A 19,371-nucleotide genomic window follows, 5' to 3' on the forward strand; every position below is an offset into this window, starting at 1 on the left:
TATTTACCCTCTCTGTAACCCATACAAACACACATCCCAACCCCAGCTGCCTGAAAAATCGATCATCAAGCCTCCCACCCACAAGCCAACTGCCCTGCAGCCATTTCATGCTGGGAGTAGCATTAAGTATTTAACATTAAACCTTCTGCCCCCATCTGGGGAGGAATTCCTGCTTCAGAGAGCTGCCGACAGCTCTGGAGTCCCAGCAACGTTGGGTTCAAGCAGTGGCCATTACTGGGACTTTATGTAAGTCCGGGGAATCAGCAGATCCCAGCAAGGGGGTCAGGGTTGAGGATTAAGAGGAGGGTATGACCTGTAGGGAAGGGGGTGGTAGTGATGATGCCTTTGAGTATACGGAACTCCCTTGTTCGCCATCTAACCCACACAGTGAGAGCAGCTAAGAAATCGTTTTGGTCTTGGCCTTCCATACAGCAGGTCAAATAGCAGCAGAGGTGAAATCAGCCCATGGGCAAGTGGGCTGCCAGAGAGGAGTATTTATTTTGGTGGAAACTGGATGAAAAGGCACACTCTGGTAGGCTCTACAAAAACCTCAAAAGTGGTTCACCTTTTCCGAGAAGGTTTTGATTTGATTTATTATTGTCACATGTATTAGTATACAGTGAAAAGTATTGTTTCTTGCGCACTATACAGACAAAGCATACCGTTCATAAAGAAGGAAATGAGAGGATGTAGTGTTACAATCATAGCTGGGATGCAGAGAAAGATCAACTTAGTGCGAGGTAGGTCCATTCAAAAGTCTGACAGCAGCAGGGAAGAAGCTGTTCTTGAGTCGGTTGGTACGTGACCTCAGGCTTTTGTATCTTTTTCCCAATGGAAGAAGGTGGAAGAGAGAATGTCCGGGGTGCATGGAGTCCTTAATTATGCTGGCTGCTTTGCCGAGGCAGCGGAAAGTGTAGACCAAGTCAATGGATGGGAGGCTGGTTTGCGTGATGGATTGGGCTGCATTCACGACCTTTTGTAGTTTCTTGTGGTCTTGGGCAGAGCAGGAGCCACACCAAGCTGTGATACAACCAGAAAGAATGCTTTCAATGGTGCATCTGTAAACGTTGGTGAGAGCTGTAGCTGACATGCCAAATTTCCCTAGTCTTCTGAGAAAGGAAAGGCGTTGGTGGGCTTTCTTAACTATAGTGTCGGCATGGTGGGGGGGGGCCAGGACAGGTTGTTGGTGATCTGGACACCAAAAACCTTGATGCTTTAGACCATTTCTACTTTGTCCCCATTGATGTAGTAAGAAGTTTAACAACACCAGGTTAAAGTCCAACAGGTTTATTTGGTAGCAAAAGCCACAAGCTTTCAGAGCCTTAAGCTCCTTCTTCAGGTGAGTGGGAATTCTGTTCACAAACAGGGTATATAAAGACACAAACTCAATTTACAGAATAATGGTTGGAATGCGAATCCTTACAACTAATCAAGTCTTAAAGGTACAAACAATGTGAGTGGAGAGAGCATTAAGACAGGTTAAAGAGATGTGTATTGTCTCCAGACAGGACAGCCAGTGAGATTCTGCAAGTCCAGGCAAGCTGTGGGGGTTACAGATAGTGTGACATGAACCCAATATTCTGGTTGAGGCCGTCCTCATGTGTGCAGAACTTGGCTATCAGTTTCTGCTCAGCGACTCTGCACTGTCGTGTGTTGTGAAGGCTGCCATTATTCATTATATTCCAACCATTATTCTGTAAATTGAGTTTGTGTCTTTATTTGCCCTGTTTGTGAACAGAATTCCCACTCACCTGAAGAAGGAACTTAAGGCTCCGAAAGCTTGTGGCTTTTGCTACCAAATAAACCTGTTGGACTTTAACCTGGTGTTGTTAAACTTCTTACTGTGTTTACCCCAGTCCAACGCCAGCATCTTCACATCATGACTTCCATTGATGTAGACAGGGGCATGTTCTCCACTACACTTCCTGAAGTCGATGACAATCTCCTTCATTTTGTTGACATTGAGGGAGAGATTATTGTTGCCACACCAGTTCACCAGATTCTCTATCTCATTCCTGTACTCTGTCTCGTCATTGTTTGAGATCCGACCACTACGGTGGTGTCATCAGTAAATTTGAAAATCGCGTGGAGGGGAATTTGGGAAAAGGGGGACCTGTTCCCAAGCATGGACCGTCTCCCAGAATGGATCCAATGCTGACCTATGTGTTTCCAGGTCCATGGATTGACCATGCCACATATTAAATGTTGAATGTGGCTTGCCCTGAGGCATTTATTTTCCACCTGCTGGCCTTGCATTGAGATCAAGGTCTCCTGTTGGTGCTGAGAAATCTACTTCACTAGCCAACTGGAAATTACTGGGATGGAACATTTACGCCATGCCTTTTACATATTAAATTTAAAATCTTTTCTGCAGTTTATGCCATTATTCTTTAATGACCCACCTGCGCTCCTGAATCCTGTTTATCCTAAAATCCTTCCCAGGACCTTTAGTCCTCTAACTCTGACCTTTTTATATATTTCTATTTTTCCTACCATTGGTGATCAAGCAATGGCCCTTTTTTTCAGGAATGCCCTTCTTAAATCCTTCCACTTCTCCATGTTTAAAGCCTTCTCTAAACATAACCTATTTAACTGGGTTTTAGGTCATCCCTCTTAATCTATTAACCAATCTATTGTTGCTATCAAATGACGTGGGATGTGTTTAATAATAAAGATACCAACTAATTGCATGTTCTTGTTTGGGGAATGTTATATGAACAACATCTATTAGTATTTGAGCTTTATGACATCTTTTATATTTTGGCTTCCTTGTACAGTAACTACTTACAAGCAGTGCACCAAGGTATTCATTACCCATTGTGTTAACTCTGAAATAGATATAGTTGGAAGGGTTTGAAGTATGATCATCAAAAGCTTCATTAATGTTGATATTGCATAATTTCTCCTCTTTGTATTTGCATAGTGCTCAGGGCCTTGTGGACTAGGAAGAATGATAAGACACGTGTACTGCAAGAACTCAGAAGGCAGGGTAATGCCTGAATCACAGTGTGACTCTCAGTCAAAACCCCATGCAATACATCCATGTGGAGCCAAAGATTGTTCACCTCACTGGCTGGCCCAGGATTGGGAACGAGTGAGTAAAGAAATAAGCTTTTCATTGTGTTTTTTTTTTAGAAATAAACCGTATGTGCTTTGCGTATATAAACAGCATTACACTTTAAAAGTATATAAATCTTCACTGCGTTCTATGGTCTACTCACATTACCAAGTTGGCATTGTTAGGAAGCAGGTTTGGTTTTGTACCAATGTTATAAACTTTTGAATATAAGTAAGGTGACTAAAGAACAAAGAACGCTACAGCACAGGAACTGGCCCTTCGACCCACCAAGTTTGTGCTGACACAGCTGCCTCTCTAATCTAATATTGTTTTGGCCTCTATGTGGTCCCTGTCCCTCTCTTCCCTGCCTATTCATGTATCTATCCAGATGCCTCTTGAACATTGTTATAGAATCTGCTTCCACCACCACCTCCTCCGGCAGCGCGTTCTAGACATTCACCACCCTTTGTGTGAAAAGCTTGCCCCTTACATCTATTTTAAAGCAGGAGTAGGAGTAGGCCTTTCGGCCCTTAGAGCCTGCTCTGCCATTCATCATTATGATCATCGCTCAGCATCCAACTCAATAGCCTGAACTTGCTTTTCCCTGTATCTTCCTCTGATCCTCTTCACCCTGAGAGCTAAGTCTAAGTCCTTCTTGAAAACGTGCAATGTTTTGGCCTCAACTTCTTTCCGTGGTAGCAAATTCCACAGACTGACCACGCTGGATGAAGAAATTTATCCTCTGTCCTAAACAGTTTACTCCATATCCTTCAACTGACCCCTGGTTCTGGACTTCCCATCGGGAACATCTTCTCTGCATCTACTCAGTCTAGTCTTGTTAGAATTTTATAGGTTTCTGAGATTCCCTGCTCCTCTTTCCACTGCAACGAATAATCCTAACCAACTCAATCTCCTCATACATCAGTCCTGCCATCTCCAGAATCAGTCTGGTAAGCCTTCGCTGCACTCCCTCCAGAGCAAGAACATTCTTCCTCAGATAGAGACCAAAACTGCACACATTGCTTGAGTGACCTCGTCAAGGTCCTGTATAATTGCAGCAAAACATCCCTGCTCCTGTATGCATCCTCTCACTATGACAGCCAACATACCATTTGCCTTTTTTACAGCCTGCCGCACCTGCATGCTTGCCTTCAGTGACTGGTGTATGAGAACACCCAGGTATCATTGCACATTCCCCTCTCTCAATTTATAGCCATTCAGGATGCCTTCCTGTTTTTGCTACCAAAGTAGAAAGCCTTGGACTTTCAGAAGGCTTTCAACAAATCCCACATGATAAATTAGCATGTAAAATTCAAGTGCAGGGATTGGGGTAGTGTATTTAGATGGATGGAAAACTAGCTGGCAGAAAAGAAACAGAGTAAGCATAAACGGGTCATTTTTGAAAGGCAGGCAGTGACTAGTGGGGTACCACAGATATGAATGCTAGGATCTTAGCTATGCACTACGTATATTAATGATCTGGATGAGGGAACTAAATGTAATATCTCCAAATTTGAAGATGACACAAAGCTGGGTGGGAGGGTGAGCTGTGAGCAGCATGTAGCGATACTACAGCGTGATTTGGACAGGGAATTTTCACAGTAACTTCACTGCAATGTTAATGTAAGCCTACTTGTGACACTCATTTATCCAGATTGCACTGTTCTGCCATGCGTTTGCCCACTCACTCAGCCTGTCCAAATCACACTGTAGTACCTCTGCATCCTGCTCACAGCTCACCCTCCCACCCAGCTTTGTGTCATCTTCAAATTTGGAGATAGATATTGCATTTAGTTCCCTCATCCAAATCATTAATATACGTAGTGAATAGCTAGGATCCTAGCATTCATATGTGTACCCACTAGTCACTGCCTGCCATTCAAAAATGACCCGTTTATGCCTACTCTTTGTTTCTTTTCTGCCAGCCAGTTTTCCATCCATCTAAATACACTACCCCAATTGCTGCACTTTAATTTTACTTGCTAACTTAGCATGTGGAATTTGTTGAAAGCCTTCTGAAAGTCCAAATAAACCACTTCCACTGGCTCCCCTTCATCGACACTATTAGTTATATCCTCAAAGAATTCCAGTAGATTTGTCAAGCATGATTTCCTTTTTGTAAGTACATGCTGATTCTACCACTGTTTCCCAAGTACTCTGCTATACATCTTTGGTCTCAAGAATGTTTCCACTACTGATTTCAGGCTGCCTGGTCAATAATTCCCTGTTTCTCTCTACCTCCCTTTTGTGGGGTTATATTCCCTACCCTCCAATCTGTAGGAACTGTTTCAGAGTCTGTAGAATCTTTGAAGATGACCACCAATGCATCCACTATTTCTAGGGCCACTTAAGTATTCTGGGATGTAAATTATCAGGTCCTGAGGATTAATTGGCCTACAATCCCATCAATTTCCCAACACCATTTCTCTAAATACTGATTTCCTTCAGTTCCTCCCTCTCACTAAACCCTGTGTTCCCCAACATTTCTGGTATCTCACTTGTGTCCTCCTTTTGAGAACACAGAACCGAAGTATGTATTCAGTTGGTCAGCCATTTATTTGTTCCCTGATGCATTGCATCCCAGCGGATCTTTTACAATGACATTACCAATTACACCTAATGCATTGTACAACATGGGATCTAAAATAGTTTTGTTCTCAGTTGTTTCCATAATGAATTGCTCCAAGAAAATGTCACAAAAACATTTTTAAAAACTCATCTTCTAGACCACCCTTACTAATCTGCAATGTCCAGCCTATATGAAACAGCCAAATGGGAATTTGTATCGGCTCAAAAGGTTGTGATTCCTTAGAATTCTCTACCCTAGAAGGTTGTGGATGTTCCATTGTTGTCTATATTTAAAACTAGGATAGACAGAGAATCCAGGGATATTGGGAGCAAGTGGGAAGCAGAGTTGAAGGTAAGATCAGCCATGGTGATATGAATGGTGGAGCAGGTTTGACTGTCCGTATGGTCTACTCCTGCTACTGCCTCCTGTGCTCTTGTGGACAGCAGCATTTGTAAGAAGCCGGAAAGTTCCAACTCCAAAACTATAACTAAATTGCTGAAAGGGAGACACATTGCTGAAGCTTGCACTCAAGTCAAACACAAGAATGTCTATTTTAAATTATCACAATTTATATTACAGGAGAAAAGGGTGCTGATTGGATGGCAAGCTTACTCTGGTTGAGATGTTGCCATGGAGAAATCAACAGCAAAAACTATCGGATTCCCAAGCACCAGGGTAATTTTAAAAGATGTGGGGTGGCAGTGGTTAACGCTGCTGCCTCACAACGCCAGGGACCCGGGTTGGGTCACTGTCTGTGTGGAGTTTGCACATTCTCCCCATGTCTGTGTGGGTTTCCTCTGGGTGCTCCGGTTTCCTCCCAAAGTCTGAAAGATGTGCTGGTTAGTTGCATTGGCTAAACTAACTTTTCCCTCGGTGTACCCAAACAGGCGCCAGAGTGTGACAACTAGGGGATTTTCACAGTAACTTCATTGCAGTGTTAATGTAAGCCTACTTGTGGTTAATAAATAAACTTTAAAGCTTTACTTTTATTTCCCCTTGTTTACAAAGAATAGGTCCCTGCATATGAATATATGTTGCTTTCAGCAGGCATTGATGAGCCACACTACGAGCTCAACTGATTATCTTAAATTTGTCGTTCGTGTAGTTATTACAATACTCCAGGAATGTTCAACAAGTGCTACCCAATTGTAGAATCACATCTAACAGAAGATGTTTTGTTTTGAGTTTTGCAAGTGGAGACTGGTTGAGTATGATCTGTACCGTGCCTATTGCAAAGATTCAAAGGAACATGATGTTTGGTTCGGCAGTCTGTTCCTTTGCTTGTTTGTAATAACTATGGGGAGAGTTTCAACTAGATAGGTTGGGGGGAGGGGATCGAGACGAGGTGACTGGGAGCGAGGAAGTTAGCTCGCAAACAGAGAAGGGTTATGCAAGAGGGAGGATGGACGGGGGATAGAGAAGGAGAGAGCTCAGACCAAAGGATCTTACTTTAATGTGTTTACTTTAATGCCAGGCGTATAGCGAATAAAGGGGATGAGCTCAGAGCGTGGATCGATGCCTGGAAGTGTGATGTGGTGGCCATTACGGAGACTTGGATGTCTCAGGGACAGGATCGAATACTACAGGTGCCGGGATTCAGATGTTTCAGGAAGGACAGGGAGGGAGGCAAGAGAGGAGGTGGAGTGGCACTGCTGATCAGGGATAGTGTCACAGCTGTAGAGAAGGTGTATGCTGTGGAGGGATTATCTACAGAGTCTCTGTGGGTGGAAGTTTGGAGTGGGAAGGGGTCGATCACTTTGCTGGGAGTTTTCTATAGGCCGCCCAATAGTGACAGGGAGGTGGAGGAGCAGATAAGGAAACAGATCCTGGAGAGTTGCAATAATAGCAGAGTCGTTGTGATGGGAGACTTTAATTTCCCAAACATAGATTGGAATATCCCGAGGGTAAGGGGATTGGATGGGGAGGAGTTTGTTAGGTGTGTTCAGGAGGGTTTCCTGACACAGCATGTGGACAAGCCTACAAGAGGAGAGGCTGTACTTGATCTGATACTGACCAATGAGCCTGGACAGGTGTCAGATCTCTCAGTGGGAGAGCATTTTGGGGATAGCGATCATAACTCCATCTCCTTTATGCTTGCATTGGAAAAAGAGAGGATCAGGCAAGCTAGGAAAGCGTTTATATGGAGTATGGGGAAATATGAAGACATAAGGCAGCAAATTAGTGGAGTAAATTGGAAGGAGGTATTCTCGGGGAAATGTACTGAAGAGAGGTGGCAGTTTTTCAAGGAATGTCTATCTAGGGTTCTACAGGACAACGTTCCGAGCAGACAGGGAGGTGTTGGTAGGTTAAAGGAACCGTGGTGCACAAAAGCTGTGTGGGACCTAGTCGAGAAGAAAAGGAAAGCGTACAAAAGGTTCAGAGAGCTTGGCGAAGATAGGGATCTAGATGAGTATACGGCTTGTAGGGAGGGACTAAAGAAGGAAATTAGGAGAGCCAGAAGGGGTCACGAGAAGGCCTTGGCAAGTAGAATTAAGGAAAACCCTAAGGCGTTCTATAAATATGTGAAGATTAAAAGGATGAGACGTGAAGGAATAGGGCCCATAAAAGGTGAAGGCAGGAAAATCTGTACGGAACCAGTAGAAATGGCAGAGGTGCTTAATGAGTATTTTGCCTCTGTTTTCACAGAGGAGAAGGACATGGGTGGATATACTGTGGGCTTGCGGTGGACTGAAAAGATTGAGTATGTGGACTTTAAGAAAGAGGTTGTGCTGGAATCTTTCAATGGCATCAAGATAGATAAGTCACCGGGTCCGGATGGGATGTACCCCAGGTTACTGTGGGAGACGAGGGAAGAGATTGCTGAGCCTTTGGCGATGATCTTTGCGTCGTCGATGGAGACGGGAGAGGTGCCGGAGGATTGCGGATGTGGTTCCTATTTTCAAGAAGGGGAATAGGGATAGCCCAGGAAATTACCGACCGGTGAGTCTAACCTCAGTGGTTGGTCAGCTGATGGAGAAGATCCTGAGGGACAAGATTTATGAGCATTTAGAGAGGTTTAGTAGGCTCAAGAATACTCAGCATGGCTTTGTCAAGGGCAGATCGTGCCTTACGAGCCTGGTGGAGTTCTTCGTCAATGTGTTTAGTCACATTTTCGAAGGGAAAGCGGTAGATGTGGTTTATATGCATTTTAGCAAGGCATTCGATAAGGTCCCCCATGCAAGGCTTCGAGAAAAAGTGAGAGGGCATGGGATCCAAGGGGCTGCTGCCCTGTGGATCCAGAACTGGCTTGCCCAAAGGAGGCAGAGTGTGTGTATAGATGGGTCTTTTTCTAAATGGAGGTCGGTCACCAGTGGTGTGCCCCAGGGATCTGTTCTGGTACCCTTGCTGTTTGTCATTTTCATAAATAACCTGGATGAGGAAGTGGAGGGATGGGTTGGTAAGTTTGCCAACGACACGAAGGTTGGTAGGGTTGTGGATAGTCTGGAGGGATGTCGGAAGTTACAGAGGGACATAGATAGGATGCAAGACTGGGCGGAGAAGTGACAGATGGACTTCAATCCAGATAAATGCATAGTGGTCCATTTTGGCAGGTCAAATGGGATGCAGGAGTATAATATAAAGGGAAAGACTTTTAGTACTATGGAGGATCAGAAGGACCTTGGGGTCCGGGTCCATAGGACTCTAAAATCAGCCCCGCAGGTGGAGGAGGTGGTTAAGAAAGCGTATGGTGTGCTGACCTTTATCATTCAAGGGATTGAGTTGAGGAGTCCGGGGATAATGATGCAGCTATATAAGACCCTCGTCAGACCCCACTTGGAGTACTGTGCTCAGTTCTGGTCGCCTCATTACAGGAAGGATGTGAAAAAGATTGAAAGGGTGCAGAGGAGATTTACAAGGATGTTGCATGGATATGAGTGGCATGCCTAATGAGGATAGGCTGAGGGAGCTTGGTCTTTTCTCCTTGGAGAGACGTAGGATGAGAGGAGACCTGATAGAGGTATATAAGATGTTGAGAGGCATAGATTGGGTGGACTCTCAGAGGCTTTTTCCCAGGGTGGAAATGGCTGCTACGAGAGGACACAGGTTTAAGGTGCTGGGGTGTTGGTACAGGGGAAATGTTAGGGAGAAGTTTTTCAGAGAGTGGTGGGCGAGTGGAATCGGCTGCCGTCAGTAGTGGTGGAGGCAAACTCAATAGGGTCTTTTAAGAGACTCCTGGATGAGTACATGGGACTTAATAGGATGGAGGGTTATAGGTTGGCCTAAAATGTAGGGATATGTTCAGCATGACTTGTGGGGCCGAAGGGCCTGTTTTGTGCTGTAGTTTTCTATGTTTCTAAGTATAGTACAGAAGTACCCAACCAGCCATACTTGCAAATTCCAAAACAAAATGTCTGCTGTTAGAGGTGATTTTGCACTTGCTGAACAATCCTGAGTGTGCTAATCAGATAATCAGCTGAGCTAGTAAGGTGGCTCATTTAGACTCACTCTGCAAACAAAAGGAATATATTCAAACCTTGTGCCTTTTTTGAATTGTCCAGGTGCTTGGGGTGTTGTTGGTTCCCCATTACTTTCTCCATGGCAACACCTTTGCTAAACAGAATTGGCTTGCCAACCAACCAGCAGCTTTTTCTCCAGGAGTATAAATTGTGGTGATTATTCGAAATTTAGCATTCTTGTGTTAGAAACATAGAAAACTACAGCACAAAACAGGCCCTTCGGTCCCACAAGTTGTGCCGAACATATCCCTACCTTTTAGGCCTACCTATAACCCTCCATCCTATTAAGTCCCATGTACTCATCCAGGAGTCTCTTGAAAGACCCTATTGAGTTTGCCTCCACCACTACTGACGGCAGCCGATTCCACTCGCCCACCACCCTCTGAAAAACTTCCCCCTAACATTTCCCCTGTACCATCACCCCAGCACCTTAAACCTGTGTCCTCTCGTAGCAGCCATTTCCACCCTGGGAAAAAGCCTCAGAGTCCACCTGATCTATGCCTCTCAACATTTTATATACCTCTATCAGGTCTCCTCTCATCCTACGTCTCTCCAAGGAGAAAAGACCGAGCTCCCTCAGCCTATCCTCATTAGGCATGCCACTCAATCCATGCAACATCCTTGTAAATCTCCTCTGCACCCTTTCAATCTTTTCCACATCCTTCCTGTAATGAGGCGACCAGAACTGAGCACAGTACTCCAAGTGGGGTCTGACGAGGGTCTTATATAGCTGCATCATTATCCCCGGACTCCTAAACTCAATCCCTCGATTGATAAAGGCCAGTACACCATATGCCTTCTTGACCACCTCCACCTGCAGGGCCGATTTTAGAGTCCTATAGACGCGGACCCCAAGGTCCTTCTGATCCTCTACAGTACTAAGAGTCTTTCCCTTTATATTGTACTTCTTCATCCCATTTGACCTGCCAAAATGGACCACTATGCATTTATCTGGGTTGAAGTCCATCTGCCACTTGTCCGCCCAGTCTTGCATCCTATCTATGTCCCTCTGTAACTTCCGACATCCCTCCAGACTATCCACAACCCCACCAACCTTCGTGTCGTCGGCAAACTTACCAACCCATCCCTCCACTTCCTCATCCAGGTCATTTATGAAAATGACAAACCGCAAGGGTCCCAGAACAGATCCCTGGGGCACACCACTGGTGACCGACCTCCATTTAGAAAAAGACCCATCTATACCCACTCTCTGCCTCCTTTGGGCAAGCCAGTTCTGGATCAACCGGGCAGCAGCCCCTTGGATCCCATGCCCTCTCACTATTTCTAGAAGCCTTGCATGGGGGACCTTATCGAACGTCTTGCTAAAATCCATATAAACCACACCTACCGCCTTCCCTTCGTCAATGTGTTTAGTCACATTTTCGAAGAACTCCACCAGGCTCGTAAGGCACGATCTGCCTTTGACAAAGCCATGCTGAGTATTCTTGAGCATACTAAACCTCTCTAAATGTTCATATATCCTGTCCCTCAGGATCTTCTGCATCGGTTTACCAACCACTGAGGTTAGACTCGCCGATTGGTAATTACCTGGGCTATCCCTATTCCCCTTCTTGAAAATAGGAACCACATCTGCAATCCTCCGGCACCTCTCCCATCTCCATTGACGACGCTAAGATCATCGCCAGAGGCTCTGCAATCTCTTCCCTCGCCTCCCACAGTAACCTGGGATTTATCCCATCCGGACCCGGCGACTTATCTATCTTGATGCCATTCAAAGATTCCAGCACAACCTCTTAAAGTCCACATACTCAATCCTTTCAGTCCACCGCACGCCCGCAGTACATCCACCCAGGTCGTTCTCCTCTGTGAAAACTGAGGCAAAATACTCATTGAGCACCTCTGCCATTTCTACTGGTTCCGTACAGACTTTCCCGCCTTCACCTCTTATAGGCCCTATTCCTTCACGTCTCATCCTTTTACTCTTCACATATTTATAGAACGCCTTAGGGTTCTCCTTAATCCTACCTGCCAGGGTCTTCTCGTGACCCCTTCTGACTCTCCTAATTTCCTTCTTTAGTCCCTTCCTACAAGCCGAAAACTCTTCTAAATCCCTATCTTCGCCAAGCTCTCTGAGCCTTTTGTACGCTTTCCTTTTCTTCTCGACTAGGTCCCGCACAGCTTTCGTGCACCACGGTTCCTTTAACCGACCAACACCTCCCTATCTGCTCGGAACATTGTCCTGTAGAACTCTAGACAGTCATTCCTTGAAAAACTGCCACCTCTCTTCAGTAGATTTCCCCGAGAATACCTCCTTCCAATTTACTCCACTAATTTGCTGTCTAATGTCTTCATATTTCCCCTTACTCTATATAAACACTTTCCTAGCTTGCCTGATCCTCTCTTTTTCCAATGCAAGCCTGAAGGAGATAGAGTTATGATCGCTATCCCCAAGATGCTCTCCCACTGAGAGATCTGACACCTGTCCAGGTTCATTGGTCAGTATCAGATCAAGTGCAGCCTCTCCTCTTGTAGGCTTGTCCACATGCTGTGTCAGGAAACCCTCCTGAACACACCTAATGAACTATTCCCCGTCCAATCCCCTTACCCTCGGGATATTCCAATCTGTTTGGGAAATTAAAGTCTCCCATCACAACGACTCTGCTATTACTGCATCTCTCAAGGATTTGTTTCCCTATCTGCTCCTCCACCTCCCTGTTACTATTGGGCGGCCTATAGAAAACTCCCAGCAAAGTGACCGGCCCCTTCGCACTCTGAACTTCCACCCACAGAGACTCGGTGGACAATCCCTCCACAGCATACACCTTCTCTACAGCTGTGACACTATCCCTGATCAGCAGTGCCACTCCACCCCCTCTCTTGCCTCCCTCCCTGTCCTTCCTGAAACATCTGAATCCCGGCACCTGGAGTATCCAGTCCTGTCCCTGAGACATCCAAGTCTCCGTAATGGCCACCACATCACACTTCCAGACATCGATCCACGCTCTGAGCTCATCCCCTTTATTCACTATACTCCTGGCATTAAAGTAAACACATCTCAATCCTTTGATCTGAGCTCTCCCCTTCTCTATTCCCTGTCCATCCGCCCTCTCGCACTGCCTATAACCCTTCTCTGTTTGCGAGCTACCTTCCTCACTCTGTCACCTCATTTTGATCCCCTCCCCCCCACCTATCTAGTTTAAACTCTCCCCAGTAGCCTTAGCCAACCTTCCCGCCAGGATATTGGTCCCCCTGGGATTCAAGTGCCACCCGTTTTTTGTGTACAGGTCACACCTGCCCCTGAAGAGGTCCCAATGGTCCAGGAACCTGAATCCCTGCCCCCTGCACCAGTCCCTCAGCCACACATTCATCCTCCACCTCACTCCATTCCTGTCCTCATCTTCCCGTGGCACAGGCAGCAATCCTGAGATTACGACCTTTGCTTTCCTCCTTGTCAGCTGTCTCCCTAATTCCCTATACTCTCTTTTCATGACCCCTTCCCCCTTCCTATCCACATCAGCGGTCCCTATATGTACCGCTACCTCCGGCTCCTCTCCCTCCCACCTCAGGATTTCTGGGACTCGCCCAGCGACGTCCTGGATCCCAGCCCCAGGGAGGCAGACCACCATGCGAGACTCCCGCCTGCCTCCGCAAAATCGCCTGTCCGTCCCCCTGACTGTCGAGTCCCCGATTAATACTGCCTTCCTCCTCTTTTCTTTAGCCCTCTGAGTTACAGGGCTGGACTCCACCCCGGAGACACAGCCACTGCTGCTTCCCCCAGATGGGCTGTCCCCCGCAACAGTACTCAGGCAGGAGTACTTGTTGTGTAGGGGCACATCCACCGGGGTACTCTCAATCACCCGAACTTTACCCTTCCTGGTCGTCACCCACTTGGCCTCCTCCCGTGGCCCTGGTGTGACCACCTGATGATAGCTCTTGTCCATCACCACCTCATTCTCCCTTTTCTCCTCTTCTCGACTAGGTCCCGCACAGCTTTCGTGCACCACAGTTCCTTTAACCTACCAACTCCTCCCTGCTGGGAATGTTGTCCTGTAGAACTCTAGACAGACATTCCTTGAAAAACTGCCACCTCTCTTCAGTAGATTTCCCCGAGAATACCTCCTTCCAATTTACTCCTCTAATTTGCTGCCTTATGTCTTCATATTTCCCCTTACTCCATATAAACACTTTCCGAGCTTGCCTGATCCTCTCTTTTTCCAATGCAAGCATAAAGGAGATGGAGTTATGATCGCTTGAGATAGCGTTCCAAATACTCAAATGTTTACTGTTCAAAACAGATAGCTAGATAGAGATTCTCTCAAATCAATAGGATATTCTGTCTCTGCCAGCTTTAGAAGCAACTGTAACATGAATTCTAGGCACAGACTACTTTGCATTATGTGGGCTGATTTATGTAACCTAAATGTGTTGAGCTCACCTGGATTGTATCAGAATATAAAGTCTGCAACTGAGAAATTGATGGTCAGTTTGACAAATATTGCAGATTTCCTGAGCATCTGGAGAATTAATAAATAATGTGTATTTGCTCCAACATTGGAGATACAACCAGGTTCCAATCGTAGCATTAACTTTCTGGTCTGCTCCCAATAGTGCAATACAACATGCGGCAGAGGGGTGAAAAGAAGAGTTGTTCTGTGTGTGGGAATAGTAAATGGAAAAGTTAAAATTTCCAATCCCGAGGAATGTGATGGAACTCAGAAGTTGATTGAAGAAACAACGTGCTTTGAGCGGCCGTGTTTTAAATGGTTTACTACTTCATGGTCTGAGGTAATAACGCCAACTGTGTCCACACTGTTTCACTAAATTCCCCTGCTACATCATAGACTTTATTGCCTGTACTAACAGCATTAAATGCTCAGGTCACTTTGGTGATTTGATACAAATGCATTACTCCACAATTTTGATGGTACTAGAAGGTAATTAAAAGGAAAAACCACGGACATAATTTTCCCAAAAAATGACACTCTCCGGGGAGAAAACCAGTGCGTTGTGCGCCAGCATGTCTGCACTTTGTCACTTTCTGGGAGGGGAGTGAGTTTTGCATCAGTTCAGATAGAGGTGGATCTGAACACACCTGCAAGCTTGACTTCACAGAGATCAAGCACCATTCTAAAGGGTGCCCCAATCTCCAAGTGAATTTGAAGACCCCCTTCCTCTCCCCAGAGACTCTGGGATCCCCGGCCTAACCATTAGGCCTGCTCTCCATTTATTGTGACCAGGAATGATTCTTACCAGGTTCCTGCTGTGTCAGAGGGTCGGAGAATCTGGCTCGAAATTGAATGAAGTGTATTTAAATGAATACTTAAATATGCTAAGCTGGTTCCCTCCCTCACTGGGTGGAAATCGGATTACATCTGGACACAGGATCTGGGAGAATTCCAAAGGGAGTCCTCACTGGCACACTACATGCTAGCAACCCCGCCCCTGCCCCCACAAGGCCCCAGCAGGATCTGCATTTGAGTGCGTAGGGTGGGAAAATTGCCCCCGATGCTTCTGCCCAATTGAAGTCTAATAATTCCATCCATTTGAAGTGACCCAGAAGTGTTTGCATTTCCTGGATTCATGAAAAGTTTGATAATTGCATAAGTCCTTGTCACAAAGAAATTTCTCTGCTTTTTGCTTTCCACCCACTCTCATCCATGGTTTCTTTTAAATAATATTTGTGTCTTATATTAACATTCTACTCCTTGGCTTTCCCCATGTCCTTGTCCTTAATTACCTGCTAATTAAATATATCTTAATATGCAATATTTAATGGAGGATTTGTTTTTATTCTTTGACTGAATTTAATAAAATAGATTTTGTTACTTTTATCCAGTGCACTAAAACCTGTGGAGTTGGAATAAGAATGCGAGATGTGAAATGTTATCAGGGAAAAGAAATTGTACGAGGATGTGACCCCCTCTTGAAACCTGTTGCAAAGCAAAGCTGTGATCTGCAGGTCTGTCCTACCCAGCCACCAGGTAATAGTGACTGTATAAATTGCATTATGTTGCGTGTTCTTGACATCTTTCCAGGTTACTTACAATAATTCATTCATGTTATATGCTTGGAGTGAAATTCTGTTAGTGACGCACCTTTCTCGATGGCGAATGGACGGTACAGTGGTTAACACTGCTGCTCACAGCGCCAGGGACCTGAGTTCGATTCCCAGCTTGGCTCAGTGTGGCATCTGCATGTTCTCCCCGTGTCTGCGTGGGTTTCCTCCCACTGTCCGAAAGACGCGCTGGTTAGGTGTATTAGCCATGCTAAATTCTCCCTCCGTATACTCGAACAGGCGTCGGAGTGTGGCGACTAGGGGATTTTCACAGTGACTTCATTGCAATGTGAGGGCTGAATGTACTGGCACGCCTCCTATTTGGCATACATTGATGGTTACAGCAGAGTTAATATTCATGCTAGTGTCCAGTGTTGTACTCGCCACTGTAGGACATGGCTGAACTTGCAGGCTAAGCTGGCCCTCCCTTCTGTACATTATAAAGGACATTGTCCAATATCACTCTCGGTGGGGTTAATTGAAATGTAAGTTGGTGAACTCAAAACTAGCCAACATCCCGAGGTGGACCCACATTTGGACAGAAATGACACTGCCTTTTAGGCCCTTCATTTTCTTACCTTGACTAACGGTTCCCACCAACCCTCATCACATTCAGAGTACCAACCTCTTCCCCATGACCCCAACCCCACTTTATACCCCTCGTCCTCTTACCATCGCCAGTCCTGAGCCTCCAGGCAAACTGCCATTCTCCTACTCCCCTACTTTGTGCAGTGGAGTTAAACCAGGAAAATTACTGACCTCAGACATAAGTGCACAAAGCTGACTGCACCTATAAACAAACCTGAAGCAGATGCAATGAAATTCTCTTGCACTGCTGATTTTATCTTGAAGGTTGGATTTCAATGCAAATGTATAACGAGTGCAAACCCACCACAGGGATAGTGTAAGGACCAACACGCCACAAACATGCTATTGACTTAACTCCTGCATCTCAACCTGCCATCGGGAAATACCGCCTGCTGCACCTTTCATCCAACAGTCTCATTGCACCCTCTATTTCACAGTTTTGCTGTCAGGGAAGTAATTGGTGGAGGCCAAACACTTCCCTTTATCGGCATCAATGTCACAGACACTTTTGTCCCAGTGGAGCTAGTCATCATGGAAGTACTTACTTGCACACACACCGTCTGCCATTGGTGAAGTGGCTTCATTTCTGCCATCTTCATCACTCTATCAAATTTCACTGTATGATGAAGCAGTACATGTATTTATTTGATTTGTTCAGGCATATAGGCGATACTGTCAAGGTCATATTTATTAACTTCTTAGTTGTCCTGAGAAGCTGATTTGTGTAAAAAATAAACTGCCAGTGATAATGAAAGTACGACAGTATATGCCCCAGTCATATTGGTGTATTACTTGATGCAGAACTTGGCGATGATGGGATTCCTATGACATTCTGTTCCTTTCCTACTTGGTGTTGGAAATCACAGGAGAGGGAGGTGCTGAGTTGCTGCCTTGGAAATATCATTGAAAACAATTGCATTGAACTTTTGTACCATTGCTCTTCCTAGACTTAGAATCTAGCTCTCAATTTGGCCCTTCAGAGTGGCGATCAAATTTCAAACGTGTTAATGTGTGCAACTTTCAACTGTGTATTTTTTTTACTGCAGATAAGGAGAGTTGACAGCTTCTTGAGATACTGACAATTCCTGTTATTGTTCCACAGATGACAGTTGTCAAGATCAACTTGGGACTAATTGTGTACTGGCAATAAAAGTCAATTTGTGCTCCCACTGGTATTACAGCAAAGCTTGCTGCAGGTCCTGTAGAACTGTTAATTCGTAGTACAGGCTGGCAGAATCACTGTACCTCCCAAGATGTGAACGAAAGAATGATGTGTGTCTGATTAGAATTAGTTTTCCTGCAAGAATAGAGTGACTTCTTCCCGCGGGAGCCTGTGCAGTATTGCTATCCCATCGTGCTGGATGAAGAAAAATTATGCTATGAGGCTGTCAGGTTCCCTGGACCCTCAGAAGCTGTTAGCCCAGTGCATGCTGTCATATATAGCATTCTGCCCATCAGTATATGGCAGAGCCATTGTACCCTATTCCAGATATGCAGTTATAAATTATTTTATTACCATGCCATCACAAATAATGCTACTGAACATGGAGACATGATTGTATGAATGATGATTAACTCTGCAATCTATCATGCAAGGCCATTTATCACAAGCGTTCCCTATTTAATGTAATTCCATATTACATGCTAAATGTTAGGGTAGGTAATAGTTCAATCTGATGTGTCCATACAACATGTCTATTTCTATTACATGAATTACAAATACTTTATCACTTCTAATGCAGATCCAGGGAGAATGGCTCCCAACAAAATGATCATGATATTAATCATCAAAGTTGCCTGTAACTGCAGCATTCTTTTGCTCAGTCCATTGCTTCAACCTCAATCAGTCAGTCCCTCTGTATTAATTGTTTCCTTGCTATATGTCACGATAGCCTCCATGGCCCTTTGGGCCTGGATTTTCAGCTTGCAGGCATTTAAAAATGGTGGGTAGGGCAGATTCTGGTATTCCGAGTCCCCAATTCTGGCAGCTTTCATTGAAGGAAGTCTAACAACACCAGGTTAAAGTCCAACAGGTTTATTTGGTAGCAAAAGCCACTAGCTTTCGGAGCACTGTTCCTTCGTCAGGTGGGTGGGAGTTCTGATCACAAACATGGCACAAAGACACAAACTCAATTTACATGAATAATAATTGGAATGTGAGTCTTTACAGCTAATCAAGTCTTAAAGGTACAGACAATGTGAGTGGTGAGAGCATTAGGCACCGGTTAAAAAGATGTGTATTGTTTCCAGACAGGAAAGTTAATGAGATTTTGCAAGTCCAGGCAAGTCATGTTGGTTACTGATAGTGACATGAACCCAAGATCCTGGTTGAGGCTGTCCTCGTGTGTGCAGAGCTTGGCTTCAGACAAGGAGCCAGGTAGCCAGTCCATATGTAGTGCTCCACTCTTTGTTGCTCCGTTATGGGGATAGGCAGTTCAAACTCATCATCTCCCGCACTTTTGGTGGAGTCAGGCCCCTTCTGTAAGTTGGCATAGTTCACAGCCTCTCTGAGGAGTTCTGAACGACAGGGGAACCCGAGCTCTGAGCCATCAACCAAGAAGGAACAGCCATCTGCATTCCCATTTGAAATACATCGATCCTCTTACTGTCTCATAAAGCTGTCAATCAATAACAGCTAATCATAGGATCTGTCGGAAATTGTTTTCCACTTCATATCTTTTAA

At 45.1% G+C, this 19,371-nt stretch overlaps 1 protein-coding gene across 1 annotated transcript in view; it reads left to right on the forward strand.

The window, feature by feature from the left end:
• The window catches only part of ttc16 (tetratricopeptide repeat domain 16), a 183,780-nt gene extending 165,718 nt beyond the window's left edge, over window positions 1–18,062 (forward strand). Inside the window, exons 16-19 of the mRNA XM_078226122.1 lie at window positions 2,924–3,094; window positions 14,654–14,830; window positions 15,882–16,026; window positions 17,791–18,062. Coding sequence (XP_078082248.1) covers window positions 2,924–3,094; window positions 14,654–14,830; window positions 15,882–16,026; window positions 17,791–17,909 — 612 coding nt within the window. The 3' untranslated portion in view covers window positions 17,910–18,062. The remainder of the gene's footprint in view (window positions 1–2,923; window positions 3,095–14,653; window positions 14,831–15,881; window positions 16,027–17,790) is intronic.
• Window positions 18,063–19,371: the final 1,309 nt, after the last annotated feature.

The sequence above is a fragment of the Mustelus asterias genome, chromosome 13, assembly GCF_964213995.1.
Source record: "Mustelus asterias chromosome 13, sMusAst1.hap1.1, whole genome shotgun sequence".
In the NCBI taxonomy this organism is placed as follows: Eukaryota; Metazoa; Chordata; class Chondrichthyes; order Carcharhiniformes; family Triakidae; genus Mustelus; species Mustelus asterias.